The 20,740-nt window shown below is 36.1% G+C and overlaps 1 protein-coding gene across 4 annotated transcripts in view; it reads right to left on the bottom strand.

Annotated features, from left to right (window-relative positions):
- The window catches only part of ARHGAP5 (Rho GTPase activating protein 5), an 80,200-nt gene that overhangs the window by 29,823 nt on the left and 29,637 nt on the right, over positions 1-20,740 (bottom strand). For 3 of the 4 annotated variants that reach the window (XM_025391846.1, XM_025391845.1, XM_025391844.1), the window contains one exon: positions 6,285-6,432. In XM_025391846.1, the coding sequence (XP_025247631.1) occupies positions 6,285-6,432 (148 nt within the window). The remainder of the gene's footprint in view (positions 1-6,284; positions 6,433-20,740) is intronic. The other variant, XM_025391847.1, reaches the window with a different exon arrangement.

Genomic DNA, 20,740 nt, shown 5'->3' with positions numbered 1-20,740 from the left:
TAGAAATGAATACATAAAAAGAAAGACTTAAATGGCATTTCTACATTTGGCCATACAGAAAAAAAAAGTTTTAAAGAATTCCTAGACGTCTAATACACGAATAAGGAGTGAGAAATGGAAGAAGAGAAAAAAATACTTTAGGAAATAATGGCCCCAAATTTTCCAAATTCGAAAATTATAAACTAAGAGAGCTGAGATGCTCCAGAAACCTCAAGCAGATGTAGTTTTTTTAAAAATACACATACTAAGATTAAAATTATGTGATAATTTTATTATTTTTAATAAAATTGCTGAAAACTAGAGAGAATAATCTTGAAGTAGTTGGGAGTTGAGGGAGAAAAGAGAATACATCACAGTCAGAAGAACACAGATAAGAATGACAGCAGAAATCTCATTAGGTATGAGATACCATAATAAGTAGTCTTTAAAGAGATGAATGAAAAGGAAAAAAAGACAACATCAGCCTAAAACTCTATACCCAGAAGAACAAAGTTTGAAACAGTCACATTTCTTGATTTTAAAACTTACTACAAAACAATAATGAAAACGGACAGATAACAGCATGTATAGACAGATATATAGATCAATAGAATATAAGTGAGTCCAGAAATAAACCTTCACATTTATGGTCAACTGATTTTGAACAACTGTGCCAAGGAAATTCAGTAAAATAGTCTTTTTAATAAATAATGCTTATAAAATGGATATCCACATGCAGAAGATCAAGCTGAAGCCTTTCCTTAAACCACACACAAAAATTAAGTCAAAATGGATCACAGACCTAAATGTATGTGCTAAAACCATTAAAACTCTTGGAAGATAGATAAATCTTTGTGACCCTGGATTAGGCAAAAACCTTCTCAGACACAACATCATGCACACAGCAACAAAATTTTAGAAACAGACAAAACATACTTCATCAAAATTGAAAACTTTATGCTTCAGAGCATATCATCAAGAAATTGTACAAAACTACCCACAGAATGGGGAATATTTTAGCAAATCGTATTTGTAAACAATTTGTATCCAAAATATACAAAGAGCCCTTAAACTCAACAGTAAGACAAACAATCCAACTAAAAAGTGGGCAAAGGATCTGAATAGATATTTCTTCAGAGATGTATACAAAAAGCCAATAAAGCACTTAAAAAGATGTTTTGCTTCATTAGTCATCAGGGAAATGCAAATCAAAATTATATGAGATACATTTCACATTACCACTTACTCGACTATAATCAAAAAGAAAAATAAACATTGGCAAAATGTGGAGAAATTGGAACTCACACTGCTGATGGGAATGTCAAGTGGTGCCACCTCTTTGAAACAGTCTGGTAGTTCCTTAAAAGGTTAAACATAGATCCAACAATTCTACTCTAAGTATATACCCAAGAGGTGAAAACATATGTCTACACACAAACTCTGACAGTAATGTTCACAGCAGCACTCTTCACAAGAGTTAAAAAGTAGAAACAAACCAAGTGTCCATCAATGGATAATTATTCAGCAATAAAAAGAAATTAAGTACTGATAGATGATACAATATGAATAACTCGAAAACTATGTTAAATGAAAGAAGCCAATCACAAAAGACCACATTATATATGATTCAATTTATATGAAATATCCAGGAATAGGCAAGTCTGTAAAGGCAGAAATTGATGGGGAGTAAGAGTGGGGAATAGAAAGTGATTGCTTAATCAGTATACTCTTTCTTCTTGGGATGATGAAAATGTTCTAAAATTGATTGTGCTGATGCTGGTACAACTCTGTGAATAAACTACACTTTCAATGGGTGTATTGTATAATGTGAATTATATTTCAATTAAGCTATTACATAAAAAAATTCTAATCTAAGAAAGTATCTTTCAAAAACAAGGACAACAATCTGTTTAAAGCAAAAATTATAAACATGTATTGTGATTTTAAAACATTATAGATTTAAAATATATAACAACAGAACAAGGCATGAAGGAAGTATATTGTTCTAAGGTTCTTATAAAACACATTAAAGTGGTATATCACTTGAAGGTAAACTATAAAGATGTATACCACATAAGAAATGAAGATCTATAAAAGCATTAAGTAAAGAAAAAGATATATCACAAACACTACTCAAAGTAAAAAACATTGGCTATATTAATACTAGGCAAAGTAGACTTCAGAACAAAAAATATGGCAAAACATAAAAAGAAATTTTTTATAATGATAATACGTCAGTTCGTAAGACAATCCTGGCCAGGCATGGTGGCTCACACCTGTAATCCCAGCACTTTGGGGGGGACTTAGGTGGGAAGATTGCTTGAGCTCAGGAGTTTGAGACCAGGCTGGGGAAAATGGCAAAACCCCGTCTCTACTAAAACCAAAAAAGTTGACTGGGTGCGGTGGCAGTCCCAGCTATTTGGGAGACTGAGGTGGGAGGATTGCCTGAGTCAGGGAGGCGGAGGTCGCAGCTAGCTGAGATTACACCTGTGCACTTCAGCCTGGGTGTTAAGAGAGAGAACCCTGTCTCCAAAAAAAAATAAAAAATAAAAAAAAGACATAATCCCAAATGTGTATGAAATTAACAGATCTTCAAAATACATGATGTAAAATCTAATAGAACTGAAAGAAGAAACACACAATCTACAATCATGATTGCAGATTTCAACAGTATTCCTTAATTTTACAAAAGTAAACAAGAAAAATAGGATATACAAGACTTGCCCAACAGGCTCAAAGAATTTGATCTGACATTTATAGAACTCTTCACACTATAATAAACATTCAGTTCAAGGTCTCATTAAACTATTCAAAAGAGACCATATTCTGGGCCATAAAACAAGTCTCAATAAACTTAACCTGGAATCAAACTCTTTGTTTTTCAAATGCAAAATAATTAAACTAGAAATGAACAAAAAAGATGTGGAAAACCACCAAATATTTAGAAATCTAATAACTGATGAGTTAAACTGTTTTTTTGAAAAAGGGAAATTACAAAGTATTTTGAATTAAACAAAACCGGAACACAACATATCTATATGGAATATAGCTAAAACAATGCTTAGAGGAAAATCTGGACCATTAAATATTTACAGTGGAAAAGAAAACTGGTCTAACACAGTAATCTAGATTTCTATTTTAAGAAACTTCAGAGAAACCAAAGAAGAAAGAAACAAGAAGTAGAATTCAATAAATTAAAAAATGGGAAAAAAAAGGAAAATCAATAAAAGCAAAAGCTGGTTCTTTGAAGTGATCAATAAAATTGATAAACCTCAACCATACCAAAAAAGACACAATTTAGTAACATCAGGGTAGAAAGATCACTACAGATGCTACAAGGCACTAAAAGAAAAAGGAATTTTATTAAAAACCTTGTCAATTTAGATGAATGCATTCCTCAAAACACACAAACAACCAATGCTTACTCAAGAAGAAATAAAAAATCTGAATAGCCCTATATCTACTAAAGAAATTTAAATTAAAAACCTCCTCACGAACAAATTCCAGGTCAAAATCATTTCACTGGTGAATTCTACTAAAATTAAAGAAAGAAATATTACCCATTCTACACAAACTCTTCCAGAAAATAAACTTAATCTATGATGCCAGCTTTTTAGTCTGATATCAACCAGACAAAGACATTGCAAGAAAAGAAAACTACAGACTAAAATCCTTCATTTTAGAAAATGAATTCAGCAATACATAAAAAGGATAAAACATGACCAAGTGGTATTTATCCCAGGGATGTAAGGTTAGTTTAACATGTGAAAATCAATGTAATTCACCATCCACAGCAAAAAACAATCATTAAGATAACCTCAACAGATGCAGAAAACCACGTGACAAAATCAACACCTATTTTGTATAAAAACTCAGCAAACTGGGAATGTCATAGTACTTTCTCAACCAGATAAAGTTCATCTACAAAAATCCAACAGCTAACATTATACTTCATAATAAAAGACCAGATGCTTTTGGGGGTGATGAAAATAACTTAAATCTTGATTGTGGTGGCAGTTATATGACTATAGATTATAAAAATTCATACTGTACAATTCAAATTAGTGAATTTTATTGTATGTAAATTATATCAATAAAGCTGATTTTTTAAACTGTCAATATTTTCTCCAGGGTTGTTCAAGAAAGATTAGTCTTTTAAACAAGAGGACTGATTATAACAACACAATTACTGATCATTTATATCATTACATCTAAGGATCTATAAACAGCAAAATATCACAATTTTTAAGAAATGGGTATCTGCAATATATTTACAAGTTGAACTTTAAATATAAGATGGTTATGCTACAGTCCATTTTGAGAGCTATAAATTTATGAAATTTAGATGAAATGAACGAATTCCTCAAAAGACACAAACAACCTTGTAGGCAATTAAGAGTTTCTGCTAAAACCACTTAGTAGTTTTAAAATTAGTAATAAAATCAAGCAATATATTACAATGACAACAAAATAACTAGTTTAATCTTTTATTCTATTCTATGGTCTATGTAATCTTTCTACCAAAGTACTTAAATATATAAATTACCTAAGAGTTGACCTAAACTAATTCAAGTTGTGTTAAGAATTGGACTAGACCTGCATTTTATCATATATTTGGAATTCATTTCTTTTCCTCAAACCGAATCACTCAACTACTATGAAATATTCAAGAAACGGAAATTTTAAATAATAAATGTACAAAACGCTAATCTGTAATTTTATTATTGCCTTTCGATCACTAAAGGAAAGTATTTTCTAATTGTTCAGTTGTATCCCTACGCTTAATTATAATACTAGAGAAAATCAGAATTCTTTAAATCCAAAGCAGGAAGTTAGTATTTTAAGAACCTTTGCATTTCTGCTACATTAAAGATGGACAGAAAAATAGACAAGAAATTTATCTAATAACACTTCTCAAGTATTTCTTGAAGGGAAAAATAAATGATAAAGAGCATATCCAAATGTAGCCTCTATAAATTAACACTTATTAACTGAAGGCAGAAGACACATGCCATTTCAACTACAAAACTAGTGGATAATGCAATTTCTTTTTTCTTTTTTTTTTGAGATGGAGTCTCACTCTGTCACCAGGCTGGAGTGCAGTGGCGCAATCTCGGCTCACTGTAACCTTCACCTCCCGGGTTCAAGAAATTCTCCTGCCTCAGCCTCCCAAGTAGCTGGGACTACAAGCACGCACCACCATGCCCAGCTAATTTTTGTAATTTTAGTAGAGATGTGGTTTCACCCTGTTGGCCAGGATGGTCTCGATCTCCTGAGCTTGTGATCTGCCCACCTCGGCCTCCCAAAGTGCTGGGATTACAGGCGTGAGCCACTGCGCATTCTATCCTCTCATTAAGACTGAAAGTCAACATTCCTTATAATAATATCTATTACCAAATAGATAACTCAATATATATACAACTTAGTTGATAAACCAAAGGGCAAGGTGTACATGTGAATAAAAATGAGCCTGATTTTTTAGCGAGGACAAGAGTATCCTACTTTGTTTTTCAAACAATGCTTATCTATCAAGGGATCATTAGTAACAAATAAAGCCGAAACTGACTTAGCTCATGTTTTCAAGCCATTAAAATGTGTAGTACATTCAGTCACTAAGGTTACATAGTTAACTCGTGTTTGTTTTAAATGCACTCAAAAACAATCTTCTGTCCCTATTTTCCACCTTTAACTTGCCTATTTTTTTAGTTTTGAGATTATGAGGCAAAGTAAACATAAGAGCAGGTTTGCTTTTAAAATAATGAGGATATCTACGCATTCCTTAAAAATACAACACAAATCATATAAATGTCAAGCTAGAACTGTTGAATAAACAGTAGCATCACAAATAGAACAAGCTGCCTTTTACACATTTACAACTATTGCTCTAAGTTTTAAAAGAAAAATCCATATGTAAAATGGGTAATGCAAGTAAACAGTACTGGACTTAAAAATATGGGACACTTCCAAATTATTCAAACCATAACTGTATCTCTTCATTAAATAGCCTAACTTAATAAAGTTATTCTAAATCCCAGAATAAGGTAAGCTTAACAGTTTAGTATTCAACTTTGCCATTTATTACTTCAGGAGAAGTCCAATAAAAGCATTATTGGTCAACAAAAACTTCTTTCAAATATCAGATGGTTACCTGATCAGATGGAGTTAATATAAAACAATCCTAATAATGAAAACTATATACCGCTTTCAAAATTTATTTTTAACAAATCACAAACGTTAGACAAACTATTGGTGTATCAAAAGTGAAATTTAAAATCAAATCTCTTGCAATGATTCTTCTATCCTACCTGTATCTTCAATAAATTCCACACATTTCTCAACAAATAGTGGTATGGGCTTCTCAGCTGTAACCAGATCCTGGAGGGGCATCCCAAAGTAATTACTTTCCCAATTTCTACGTGTTGGTGGATTGAAGTTCTTAGTTTTCTTTTTCTGCTATAAGAAAACATATTTAAGTTAACACTATTAAAATTAATTTCAGAATAATAGTAATAAGCAATGTAAATACACAGTTCGGATCAAAAGAAAAATTATAAAGCCACATCCAACCTAAATGTCCACCAATATGACTCACTAAATAAATTTTGCCAGAAGTAGCAACTTGATTGGAGACATAAGTGAACAGAAAAAAAATGGCTTATTGGAAGAAAATGTTCTCTTTGGAAAATGACAGAAGACTTGATAGGTCGGGAGAGATTAGAAAATAGCACTTTTCAATGCCAACACAAGGGACACACTAGGGGTAAGCAATACCTGATTCAGTTTAGGTGTGATATAGTAATTTCATTTGGTCTCTGGAGGCAGGTCCAAGTGAGTTTTTTGTGTCTGTCTATATTTGTAAGAACATAAAAGTTCTAATTATTGATTGTATAATGATGCTATACAACTCGATGAACCGTCCATCATTTGTCCCTTATTTTTCCATTTTTTTCCTACCTAGGGATGCTTTTCATTTTTTACAGACGAAGTCTCGCTCTGCCGCCCAGGCTGGAGTGCAGTGGCGTGATCTCAGCTCACTGCAAGCTCCGCCTCCCGGGTTGACGCCATTCTCCCCCTCAGCCTCCCGAGTAGCTGGGACTACAGGCGCCCGCCACCACGCCCGGCTAATTTTTTTGTATTTTTTTAGTAGAGAGGGGGTTTCACCATGTTAGTCAGGATGGTCTTGATCTCCTGACCTCGTGATCCACCCACCTTGGCCTCCCAAAGTGCTGGGATTACAGGCGTCAGCTACTGTGCCCAGCAGTTTTTTATTTTTTTCTTTTTAGACTGAATCTTGCTCTGTCAACCAGGTTGGAGAAGAGTGGTGCAATCTCGGCTCACTGCAACCTCTGCCTCCCGGGTTCAAGCAAGCCTTCCAAGTACCTGGGATTACAGGCATGCACCACCATGCCTGCTAATTTTTTTTTTTTTTTTGTATTTTTAGTAGAGATGGGGTTTCACCATGTTGGCCAGGCTGGTCTCATGATTCGCCTGCCTCAGCCTCCCCAAATGCTGGGACTACATGCATGAGCCACAGCGCCCAGTCGATGGCTTTTTTTTTTCTTTTTTTGCGAGGGAGTCTGGCTGCCACCCAGGCTGGAGTGCAGTGGCGCGATCTCAGCTCACTGTGGAATGCCTCCCAGGTTTACACCATTCTCCTGCCTCAGCCTACTGAGTAGTGGGGACTACAGGTGCCCACCACAATGCCCAGCTAATTTTTTTGTATTTTTTTTAGTAGAGATGCGGTTTCACCGTGTTAGTCAGGATGGTCTCGATCTCCTGACCTCGGGATCCTCCCGCCTTGGCCTCCCAAAGTGCTGGTATTACAGGTGTGCGCCACCACTCCCAGCCAGATGCTTTCTTAAGTGTTAGGATAACATTCAGAAGTAATGTACAAAACGTTTTAACGATAGTTAAAAAAACAAAATTAAATATGAATTTTCACAGTTTAACTTCAAAGTAGCATTAGAGGGAAAATGAATCTTAACCAAAGAATGAACACCTCAAAAACTTAAGGAAGTATTTTTGGGAATCAAACTACTGAGGAGATTCTGATTCACTCTCTAGGGTATAGCAAGGATTCCTACAGATGACTCTACTGTGCACATCCCATTGAGAGTTTCTGAAGTATAGGAAGATGGACAAGTTTTCAGAAATTCAGAGGATATTACGGTACTTTTATTGACAGTCCTTGTTTTTGAGGTTAGTTTTATCTACAAATTTTTTTCTCTGGCATAAATCACAAATCTATTAATATTTGTCATATTTGTCATACTGGTTTTCAAATTGGACAAATAAGTATCATTTTTAATCAGAAAAATGTATATGTGTGGGCAGAGGAAGGGAGCACAGGCAGGGCTTTCAATGCCTAAAAACAATGGTCTTCATCTTAGTTTCTCATTATTTCTGGAAGTCTTTCTTTTGAATGCATACTTCAACGTATTCTTCTGAGTCTCTGAATATCTTAAATATCTTAAGTACTTAATTAAATCCTTTCAATTTCAGGTCACTCCATCCAGCAAACTCTCAGAGCTCATGAAATCTGACTTCTAAATCACCCACCATCATTCTCTGGTGATGCATCTTATATGCAACCCTGTTAAGTGAGGATTAGACCAAACGCAACTAGGTGTCTGGAATGTTATCAAGGGGGCACTGGAGTGTTTGTTTCTGGCTCAAGACCTAACTCAGCAAGCCAAGTGCAAGTCAAGTGGTGTGGATCCTTATTACTTAAATGATCACTCCACTTCCACTACCACCAAAACAGAACAATGTGCAAAGTGGAAATGAAGAGACTATAACCTCAAAGTTGAGGCAGGGGTACGGTGGCTGAGTTCTTTTCTTTCTCAGAAACACAAAGATGCTTTGTAGCCTGCCAACTATTAGCTATATTATCATTTGATTAGAAAAATGAAAACTGAAGCAAAGATGTTTTCTGTTTGGAGATAAATGCAGTGTTGAAAGAGTACACGTAGATTTTTTTTTTTTTTTTTTTTAGGGAGTCTTGCTCTGTCTCGCAGGCTGGAGTGCAGTGGCGTGATCTCAGCTCACTGCAAGCTCTGCCTCCCAGGTTCACAGCATTCTCCTGCCTCAGCCTCCTGAGTAGCTGGGACTACAAGCGCCCGCCACTATGCCTGGCTAATTTTTTGTATTTTTAGTAGAGACAGGGTTTCACCATGTTAGCCAGGATGGTCTCTATCTCCTGACCTCGTGATCCGCCCACCTCGGCCTCCCAAAGTACAGGGATTATAGGTGTGAGCCACCGCGCCCCATCGAAAAGCCAATTTTTGATTCATTACTACATTCATTCGTATTTGAACTTTTACTTAAATGCAAATGCCCAGCCTTTTCTCTAGCCACTTAAGCAAATTTCTTATCTGCAAAAGCACATCACAGTAAAACAAACATTCCATTCAGCAATTACATCTCATTAAGTGTCCAACATATTAAAAACTCTCATTTGTGTACGTAAACAGGACTAGGAAGAAGAAAACAGCCCTTTCCAGAACTGCTCTTCCTACTTCAGTAATATCAGCAACACAAGGGGTCACCTAAGCAACATCTTCAAATAAATACTACAGTAACATTTTTAAAAAACCAAACACCTCAAATTACTTCACCAGTAACCAAAAATTGAACAAAACTTAAGCAGCGAAATGCAGTTGACTCGATGCTCAAAGAACCAATTCCAGAAACAAGAAAACCGGATCTCTATTTTCTTACATGTGATTCTTGAAATTAAAAAAATCAAAGAGGCCAGGCGTGGTGGCTCACGCCTGTAATCCCAGAACTTCAGGAACCCGAAATGGGTGGTCACAAGGTCAGGAGATCGAGACCATCCTGGCCAACATGGTGAAACCCCATCTCTATTAAAAATACAAAAATTAGCTGGGTGTGGTGGCCTGAGCCTGTAGTCCCAGCTACTTGGGAGGCTGAGGCAGGAGAATCGCTTGAATCCGGGAGGCGGAGGTTACAGTGAGCTGAGAATGTGCCACTGCACTCCAGCCTAGTGATAGAGCGAGACTCCACCAAAAAAATAAATAAAATAAAATAAAAAAAAATCAAAGCAGCAGCGTGACAACAGGAGATGAAATGTAAAGAAACTGAAACAAAAAACTCATCACAGAAACAAAAACCTACTTAGAAGTAGCAAATAAAAGATTCAATATATTTGCAAAGATCAAAATAAAATGGAAAACACCATCAGAGAGTTCCTTTTCCTGCTATATCATTCCTATTATACACCACAAAATGCTGGGTTTTGCTCTCATTTAAAAAAGTCTCAATCTTCTACTCCTTTTTGCAGACAAACTATATACAAGTAATCTATACAAGATGTCCCAATTTCTCTCCTTCCATTCATTCCTAAATGCACTCAAATTAGTTATCACCCTCAAAATTCCACTAAATCAATCTGCTCTTATTAAGGTCACCAAAGACTGTTTTCCATAACTAGCTCTCAGTTATCATCTTGACTTTTCAGCAGTCACTCTCTTCACTGGACTTCTAAAGAGACCCACCCCTGTTATCTCACTCACTCTTCCCTTTTTCGTCTTCTTTTCTGGTCCCTCCTCATCAACACTGTAATGCTGTGAATATTCTAATCAGTCTCTGTCTTTTGCTGCTGTTATTTGAGACAGCATCTTGCTCTGTACTCAGGCTGTAGTGCAGTGGCACAATTATAGCTCACTGTAGCCTCGAACACTTTGGCCTTAAGTAATTCTTTGGCCTTGGTCCCCCAAAGTGCTGGGATTACAGGTTGAGCCACAGCGCTAGGCCCTGATTGTCTTCTTTTCTCTATCTATACTCACCCTCTTGGTAACATCATCTATATGCTGATAAGCTAAATTATTATTTCCAACGCAGTTCTTTCTCCTGAAGCCTAAACTAATGTAAAACATCCTAACATCAGTTTAAAGTCTAAGAAAAACCTCTCATGCTTTCCTTAAAATGTAATCAATCTGCAGCCTTCTCCATCTCAGTTTTTGGGAATTCTATCCTTTCAGTTGCTTGGAATAAAAATCTTGGAGTCATCCTCGATCTCCTTTTTCTCTCATACCCTACTTCCACCTGTTAAGCAAATGGATAGATACAGAATCTACTTACTTTTTACCATCTTCATTGTTAACTCCCTGGCCCATAAGGCTATCATTTCACATATATGGATTACTGCAACACCTGCTTAATATCCCCTGCTTCTACCATCATTCCGTAGAGGCCATCCTCTACAGAGAGCTAGAATGTTGGCTCCTTGAATAGACATATACAATCTGCATGCCTTGGATTCTGCTCCTTTACATTTTGACCTAATTTCCCTCATCACTTACTCCTCCCTCAAGTCACAAGTTTTCCTTGCTATTTTAATATGCCAGGGATGCTCCTGCCTTAGCACTTTTGTAGTGGCCGTTCCCTTTACCTTCTCAATGAAGCCTACACTGACCACCCTATTAAAAATTGTAATCCAATCCCAGCTACTTGGGAGGCTGCGATGGAAGCACAGCTTGAGCTTAGGAGTTTAAATTCCAGCCTGGGCAACACGGCAAGATCCCATCTCTTAAATAAAAAAAAAAAAGAAAAAGAAAAAAAAGCAATCCTACTGCTGTATTTCCCAGCCCCTCCCCAGTACTCTGCTCCTCTTACCCTGCCTTTTCTCCCCACAACACTATGTTAACTACTCATGTATCATCTTTTTATATTTTATATTTTATTTCTTTTTTGGGGCTCCCCCTGCTACAATTTAAGCTCTACACAAGGGCAGGAATTTTTATCTGCTTTGTTCATAAACATACCTCAAACATCTGGAATACTATGAAATAAATTAGTACAAATGGTCCAGAAAGAGATACTTGGGGTCTCTTCTAACATAATGAGCTTAATTTGTAGATTAAACGACCTTACTATGTACTAGGAAAAATAAACAACAAATAAGAGTGAATCAACAAGTTAGGGGCATATCATGCTGAACTTGGTAAGCTACAAAGAATCTTAAAAGCATCGAGGCAGAAGAAACAAATGACCAACAGTGGGGGGGAAAAAAGGCAGGACAGCCTCAGAGTTGTCTGGAAAACTGGAAGCCAGAAGATTCATCTACAGGAATGTTCATGGGAAACAAGTGTCGAGAATTCTTAACCAGTATGTTATTCAGGTATGTATAACTCGTAACACGTTTTTTTTTAAAAGTCTGCAAATATATAATAATTATATTTAAATTATAAGTCTCAAACTCCTGAAAAATCTTAACCACATGATAAAAAATCAGTTAAAAAAACTTACACTGGAGAATTTATGCTATGAAAAATGTAAGAGTGAACACTGAATATTGTAAAACTAATTCTAATTAACAGTGTTATGGCTATTAATTTATAATTTTTCAGGTAAAGCTATAAAATGTAAAAATAATTTGATAACAGGCCAGAACTAAAAGCCTCAACCTACCCTATATACAGGGGGAGGAGGGATGAGATATAAGATATAATTACACTAGTGCACAACAGGTATGATAATATACTATTTGGAAGGTGGAATAAAGATGATAAATTGAAATAGGAGTTCAATATATTTAAAGATAAAAATATGAAGTACATAAATTAATAGCTCCTTCTTTTTTTTCTTTGCTAATGAAGAATAAAAACTAGAAAACAAGAAAATAGCAAGCCAAAACTTATAACATAAATATAAATATAACAGGATCAACTATAACAAAAAGATTATCGGGCTTAGTGAAAAAGTAAACTCAACAAACCACGTGCCATTTAAACAAAGGACTCCAAAGAGTTAAGTAATATATATGTATATTTTAAAAGAGCAGTATTAACACTGGAGTTGTTAAGGCAAAAAGCCTTTAACCATACAAACAGACTCACTTGACAATGATCTAGAATTCAATCTATCAGGCAGCAACAACAAATTATAGCAGAAATAAGTAAACATCTGTGGAAACAAAGAGTCAGAAATTTTAAAGGATCTCCTTTACTTTGTCAGCTCAAGTATGCCCAAATTAAGAATAAGCACTGAATGTTGATTTTAATAGATTCACACATACACTAGATAAATTTTAAGTCTTATAAACAGTATAATCCCATTTCTATAACATCATTTATGTTCATGTAAGTATAGCAAAAATTGTAAATTTTAACCCTTCTCTTTTCAAAAAGGAAAAAGGTCTGAAATCATATTTTACTCCAATGACTTCCAATTTGAGTTTCCTCTGGTCCCTATATACTGTCTCATACTTGAGATTCTCCACATATCCCAGCATATTCTGCAATTAAAAAAACCCAAGTAATACATGCACTACCTACCTTCCTCTCCCTTCCTAATGGCCTGAAATCACATTTAATTGAGAAACAGAAAAAATAGGAACTCCCTCATATTATTGCCAGGACCAATCTAACTATAACCCTACTCGAAATATTTCATCTTTTCCCTCTATAATAACTGCAGTACCCAAATCCTGATCACAGGATTACACATCACCTAAATCCTGATTCTCCTTCCTCTCTTTCTTCTCCTTCAGAATCACTCCTATTCCCCATCACTTTTCTCCTATAGCATCAATTTGTCCCTCTCCTGGGTCATCCTTATGAACATACAAATACTCTCCAATTTCTCTCATCTTTAAAAACAAACACAAAAACCCTCCTTTGATCCCACATTGCCTTCTAGTTACTGCCCCAATTCTTGCTCCCTTTCACAGCAAAACTTCTTGAATATGTCAGACATCCATTGTCTCTACTTTTCCCATCCCAGTAACTCTTTAACCCACTTCCATCTAGCTTTCCCTACCATTCCCTTAACCCACTTGTCAAGACCAGATACTATCAAATGAATAAGAAAATTTTTTCTTTATCCTTGATTTCTTGGCAACATTCTTTCTTGAACTTTCTCCTTGAACACTTGCTCTGTTGGCTCCCGTATCATACTCTTCACTAGCTTTTCTCTTTTCCCACTAAGGATTTCCTTTCAGTCTCATCTACCAATAACTCTTCTACCCAAACTCAGTTCTGAGTTCTCCCTTCTTCTCAAACTGTAACTCTCCCCTTATGTGAATTTATCTAATCCCAAAACTTTAAATACTTTATACATCTTGATAACTCTTCCTGAGTACCACACTCATACACCTAAATTTTAGACTTTGCCACTTCCACTTATAGGTCAACATAGATATTTTAAACATAAAAAGCACAGATGTCTTTATTCTCTCTAGTCTGAATCCTTTCACCCTTAGTCTTTGCTATCTTAGTAAATCTACCCAACTGCTCAAACCATAAACCTAGGAGTCAACCTTGGTTTTCTCTTTTCCTTCACTCTCCACAGCAAACATATCACAAGCCCTATTGGTACAACTTCCAAAATACTATTTAAAATCTGGTCACATTTCCTTTTGGTTCCTGTAACTGGCACAATATATATAGCACATGGTAGATACTCAATAAACATTGACAGACGCAAACAACTAAAAACAGGCACCAGAGGAAAGCCTTCACCACGTAAGATTTCTGTTAATATATAAAGTACTATTGGTTTACATACAATTTACAGTAACAGTTTCATTTACCTAATTCTTCATTCCTGTAGGGGTTACTAGACAGGTATGTCTAAGCTTAAGCATCCTAACCTAATCAGGATTCATATGAAATAATGACTACTCACATCATCAAGTTATAGGAAGAATAGCCAACTCTATGTGAATTCACTTGGAAAAAAGGTGATGTACTTTCAACAGTCTCTAAGAACTGAAGAAATCACTATACGATGAGCAGAGCATGTTAGTTTACTGTAAAGGATATTCAAAATCAGTGGGATTTAATGCCCTTGGGAAACATATAATCTGTTATAATGAAAAAACACCTCGCTACTAGTCATTAATAGCACATACAAAATAATATGTGATTAAATGCCAAAATAAATGTAAGACTTAAATCTAGATTCAAAGGGTAGAACTTATATAGGAATGGATAATGTCAGGGACATTTTCGGAAGTTAGAAAGGGTATAGTGTGTAAGTAATTTCCTCATTTAAACATTTGGGTGCCTATTGTATGTCGGGATGAAGACTATGAAATCACCAGAAACTGCCATTTACTGCTTACTATCTATTAGGCACTTGTTAATACTATGTGCATAATCTTAATCTTCACAATGGCTCTGAGCCAGCTACTATTTTCCGTCTATTTTGACATACCTGGAGCTTAAGAGTATGCGTGGAAACGAATAAGGTTAAAAACGTCAGCAAGGGCCATACTGCAAATGGCTTTTGACGCCTAACTCAGGTATTTGGAACTTTATACAGAGGTTACAAATATACTTTGTAAGGTCAGGGATCAGGCACTTCTATTTTAGCACTGCCCCCCAGAAAGCAACATAAATACCAGTTTGAAAAAATTGGTGAATGGAACACAGATACTTAATTAAAAAGCTACTGTACCACAAATATTGGTGAGGATGCAGCAGCTCACGCCTGTAATCCCAGCACTTTGGGAGGCTGAGGCAGGTGGATCATGAGGTCAGGAGTTCAAGACCAGCCTGGCCAAGATGGTGAAACCCCGTCTCTACTAAAAATACAAAAATTAGCTGGGCATGGTGGTGGGCCCGTATAATCCCAGATACGCAGGAGGCTGAGGCAGAGAACTGCTTGAACTTGGGAGGTGGAGGTTGCAGTGAGCTGAGATCGCGCCACTGCACTCCAGCCTGGGCAAAAGAGCGAGACTCCATCTCAAAAAATAAATAAGTAGTATACCCACTCCAGAAAACAGTTTGGCAGTTTCTTATCCTGTATTTGAACGTTCATGACAACTTTATTCAAGATGGACAAAAACTGGAATGACCTGATGTCCTTCAACAGGTTAAAACACTGATGTATCCATATTATGGAATATTATTCAGCAATAAAAAGAACAAACTGTTGATACATGCAACAACTTGGCTGAATCTCAAGGGCATTATGCTAAATGAAAGTCAATCCCAGAAAGTTATATGCCCTGTGATTCCATTTATACAACATTCTTGAAATGACAAAATTATAGAAATGAAAAACAGATTAGTGGCTGTCAGTGGTTAGTGATGGGTGAGGAGAAGGAAAAGCATGTAGTTATAAAAAGACAAAACAAGTAATTTGCTAGTGATGGAACTGTTTTACATCTTGACTATGGGAGGGACGCACAAACCTATACACATGAAAAACTGCAAAGAATGAAATATACATATGTACAAATTAGCACAAGTAAAACTGGGGAAATCTGAATAAGATCTGTAGATCATATTAATGTCAATATGCTGGTTGTGATATTGTACTAGTTTTGCAGGATGCTACCATTGTGGGAAAATGGGCAAAGAGCACGAGGTCTCTGCCGTTTTTGTTTGTTTGTTTTTAAACAATGTATGTGAATCAACAATTAGCTCAAAATAAAATCTTTATTTCTTTAAGAAAAAGGTCTTTGTGATAATGCAGGTAAGAAGTAATGACAATCTCAACTAGTATTATGAAAATGGAATGGAAGCAACATATTTTATAGCAGAATAATGAATGATAAACAGTTGAGTATGATAAATGACAACAGCATGTAGCTCTGGCCCACAGTTAACATAATGCTGAAAATATATTCTTACTCAATCATGGTGAGGCTGGGGAAGAAAATGCTATGACGTATATGGAAAACCCTACCTTTCTTATTGAACAGATACAAACATGCCTTGTATTACTGACTTCTAGAACTTCAGAGACATTTTCTTCAAGACACAGTCTCCTACACGAGGGTTTCTCAATTTCAAGATTATTGGCACTTTGGGCTATATAATCCTTTGTTGTGGAAAATGGCCTGTGAATTCTGCAATGTTTAGCAGTAACCCTGGCTTCTACCCACTAGATGCCAGTAGCAACCTCCTACTTCCAGCTGTGACACCCAAAAACGTCTCTAGACACTGCCATATGCTTCCTGGAGGGCCAAAGTGACCCTGGTTGATAGCCACTGTGCTAGACTAGTAAAAACAAAGACCAATAACTCAAGTTTGGGAAATAGCTACAGATGTATTTCTGAAAAGCCTGAGAATTTTAACTTTAAAAAAAGTCCACACGACTCAAGACTGAGAAACAATACTGCAGGTTATACAAAGCTGAATGATAACCATAACTGCCCTCAAAAAGGTTGTAACATAGTGAGAAAAACAAAATTAAGCTACAATATAAAGTGATCAGGCAGTGAGAAGCAGCATTACATTATAGTTTAACACACTGGTATAAGAAAGAAGCCTTCAGGGGACCCAGCACTGTAAAGGTTTATTTAATCCCCTTTTTAAGCCTATAAAAGCTGTAAGTGCTGGCTGAAAGTCCAAACACACTTCAGAAAACTTACATTGTGAAGACTCTCTCACACTCTTTATGCTAACACTAGGTGAAAAGAGGAAATAAAAAACAACAGAGTGTAAATAAATGTGATCTAGGTTCTTGCACATACTTATCAGGCAAACTAACTGTAACCTTGACTCAGGAACCTTTAATTCTCTAAGATAACACCTTCCTAAAAAGCATTTCAACATATATATGTGGCAGATATTTTATTAATGCCATTAACAACTTAACAAAAACTAAACCTGGAGTCACAGAAAGTTCTAGCAAAGCAACTAACTATTCAAGTGAACGGGTGGATTTCTACCCAGCTTCCCCAAATTTCAGTGTCTTCCTCCTCCCTCTCATCTTATAAAAGGAGTTTCTTAAACTGGGGTCCACAGGCTTTTAGGAAGTATTTGGAAAGCATTAAAACTCCAGTAACATTTTGTGCATGTGCATTTTTCTAGGGAAAATACCCAAACCTTTACTCAGATCTTCCAAGGCTAAGAGGAATTTCCAAAAAGTTCAAAACAATCATGTTATACAATGTATGCAAGTTGTACCCTTTATTTTGACTAAGATACAATCATAAGATCTCTTTTGTTGTATCCTGATGTTTTATTGTAAGGATTCTAAACATCAAAAATTACTACTATTTTTAAAAAGCAACTCTCCTATGCTCTGGGGTTTCTCTTCTTTAAAAGTCACAGATTAAGCCCTATTGACTCGAGTACTCCATCCACATATTAGCTGAGACGACAGGAAAACATTACAGAGCAAGAAATCATAACACTGCATCTACTGTAAAATACCTCTTCTAGGAGTGACACAATTTGTAGTACATAAAATTTTGGTGTACATAAATTAGCAAACCTATAAATTTACCTATTAGTCTTGCAATAGTAACAACTGTCCATTAATATAAGAACACAATTATCTACGTTATAGAAGTGCCTCCATGAAACATACTTAACATTTACTATTAATCCGCTGCAGAAATGAGTAACTTCAATAATCTGTACTATGCTTTTACTAAATATTCAGTACGCCGCTATAAACACTAAGAAAAAGTTTGTATAGAAAGCCAAATTTCTGCCTTACAAGAGACCCTGAAGGAAGCACTCAACATGGAAAGGAACAACCGGTACCAGCCATCTCAAAAACATGCCAAAATGTAAAGACCATCGAGGCTAAGAAGAAACTGCATCAACTAATGAGCAAAATAACCAGTTAATATCATAATGGCAGGATCAAGTTCACACATAACAATCTTAACCTTAAATGTAAATGGACTAAATGCTCCAATTAAGAGACACAGACTGGCAAACTGGATAAAGAGTCAAGACCCATCAGTCTGCTGTATTCAGGAGACCCATCTCACACGCAGAGACATACATAGGCTCAAAATAAAGGGATGGAGGAAGATTTACCAAGCAAATGGAGAACAAAAAAAAGCGGGGGTTGCAATACTAGTCTCTGATAAAACAGACTTTAAACCATCAAAGATCAAAAGAGACAAAGAAGGCCATTACATAATGGTAAAGGGATCAATTCAACAGGAAGAGCTAACTATCCTAAATATATATGCACCCAATACAGGAGCACCCAGATTCATAAAGCAAGTCCTTAGAGACTTACAAAGAGACTTAGACTCCCATACAATAATAATGGGAGACTTCAACACTCCATTGTCAACATTAGACAGATCAACGAGACAGAAAGTTAACAAGGATATCCAGGAATTGAACTCATCTCTGCAGCAAGCAGACCTAATAGACATCTATAGAACTCTCCACCCCAAATCAACAGAATATACATTCTTCTCAGCACCACATCGTACTTATTCCAAAATTGACCACGTAATTGGAAGTAAAGCACTCCTCAGCAAATGTACAAGAACAGAAATTATAACAAACTGTCTCTCAGACCACAGTGCAATCAAACTAGAACTCAGGACTAAGAAACTCAATCAAAACCGCTCAACTACATGGAAACTGAACAACCTGCTCCTGAATGACTACTGGGTACATAACGAAATGAAGGCAGAAATAAAGATGTTCTTTGAAACCAATGAGAACAAAGATACAACATACCAGAATCTCTGGGACACATTTAAAGCAGTGTGTAGAGGGAAATTTATAGCACTAAATGCCCACAAGAGAAAGCAGGAAAGATCTAAAATTGACACTCTAACATCGCAATTAAAAGAACTAGAGAAGCAAGAGCAAACACATTCGAAAGCTAGCAGAAGGCTAGAAATAACTAAGATCAGAGCAGAACTGAAGGAGATAGAGACACAAAAAACCCTCCAAAAAATCAATGAATCCAGGAGTTGGTTTTTTGAAAAGATCAACAAAATTGACAGACCACTAGCAAGACTAATAAAGAAGAAAAGAGAGAAGAATCAAATCGACGCAATTAAAAATGAAAAAGGGGATATCACCACCGACCCCACAGAAATACAAACTACCATCAGAGAATACTATAAACACCTCTACGCAAATAAACTGGAAAATCTAGAAGAAATGGATAATTTCCTGGACACTTACACTCTTCCAAGACTAAACCAGGAAGAAGTTGAATCCCTGAATAGACCAATAGCAGGCTCTGAAATTGAGGCAACAATTAATAGCCTACCAACCAAAAAAAGTCCAGGACCAGATGGATTCACAGCTGAATTCTACCAGAGGTACAAGGAGGAGTTGGTACCATTCCTTCTGAAACTATTCCAATCAATAGAAAAAGAGGGAATCCTCCCTAACTCATTTTATGAGGCCAACATCATCCTGATACCAAAGCCTGGCAGAGATACAACAAAAAAAGAGAATTTTAGACCAATATCCCTGATGAACATCGATGCAAAAATCCTCAATAAAATACTGGCAAACCGGATTCAGCAACACATCAAAAAGCTTATCCACCATGATCAAGTGGGCTTCATCCCTGGGATGCAAGGCTGGTTCAACATTCGCAAATCAATAAACATAATCCAGCATATAAACAGAACCAAAGACAAGAACCACATGATTATTTCAATAGATGCAGAAAAGGCTTTTGACAAAATTCAACAGCCCTTCATGCTAAAAACGCTCAATAAATTCGGTATTGATGGAACGTACCTCAAAATAATAAGAGCTATTTATGACAAACCCACAGCCAATATCATACTGAATGGGCAAAAACTGGAAAAATTCCCTTTGAAAACTGGCACAAGACAGGGATGCCCTCTCTCACCACTCCTATTCAACATAGTGTTGGAAGTTCTGGCTAGGGCAATCAGGCAAGAGAAAGAAATCAAGGGTATTCAGTTAGGAAAAGAAGAAGTCAAATTGTCCCTCTTTGCAGATGACATGATTGTATATTTAGAAAACCCCATTGTCTCAGCCCAAAATCTCCTTAAGCTGATAAGCAACTTCAGCAAAGTCTCAGGATACAAAAT

This window comes from Theropithecus gelada, chromosome 7b (genome assembly GCF_003255815.1).
Source record: "Theropithecus gelada isolate Dixy chromosome 7b, Tgel_1.0, whole genome shotgun sequence".
NCBI classification, from domain to species: Eukaryota; Metazoa; Chordata; class Mammalia; order Primates; family Cercopithecidae; genus Theropithecus; species Theropithecus gelada.
Note: the sequence above shows the minus strand (reverse complement) of the source record. Positions and strands in the feature narration are given on the sequence as shown.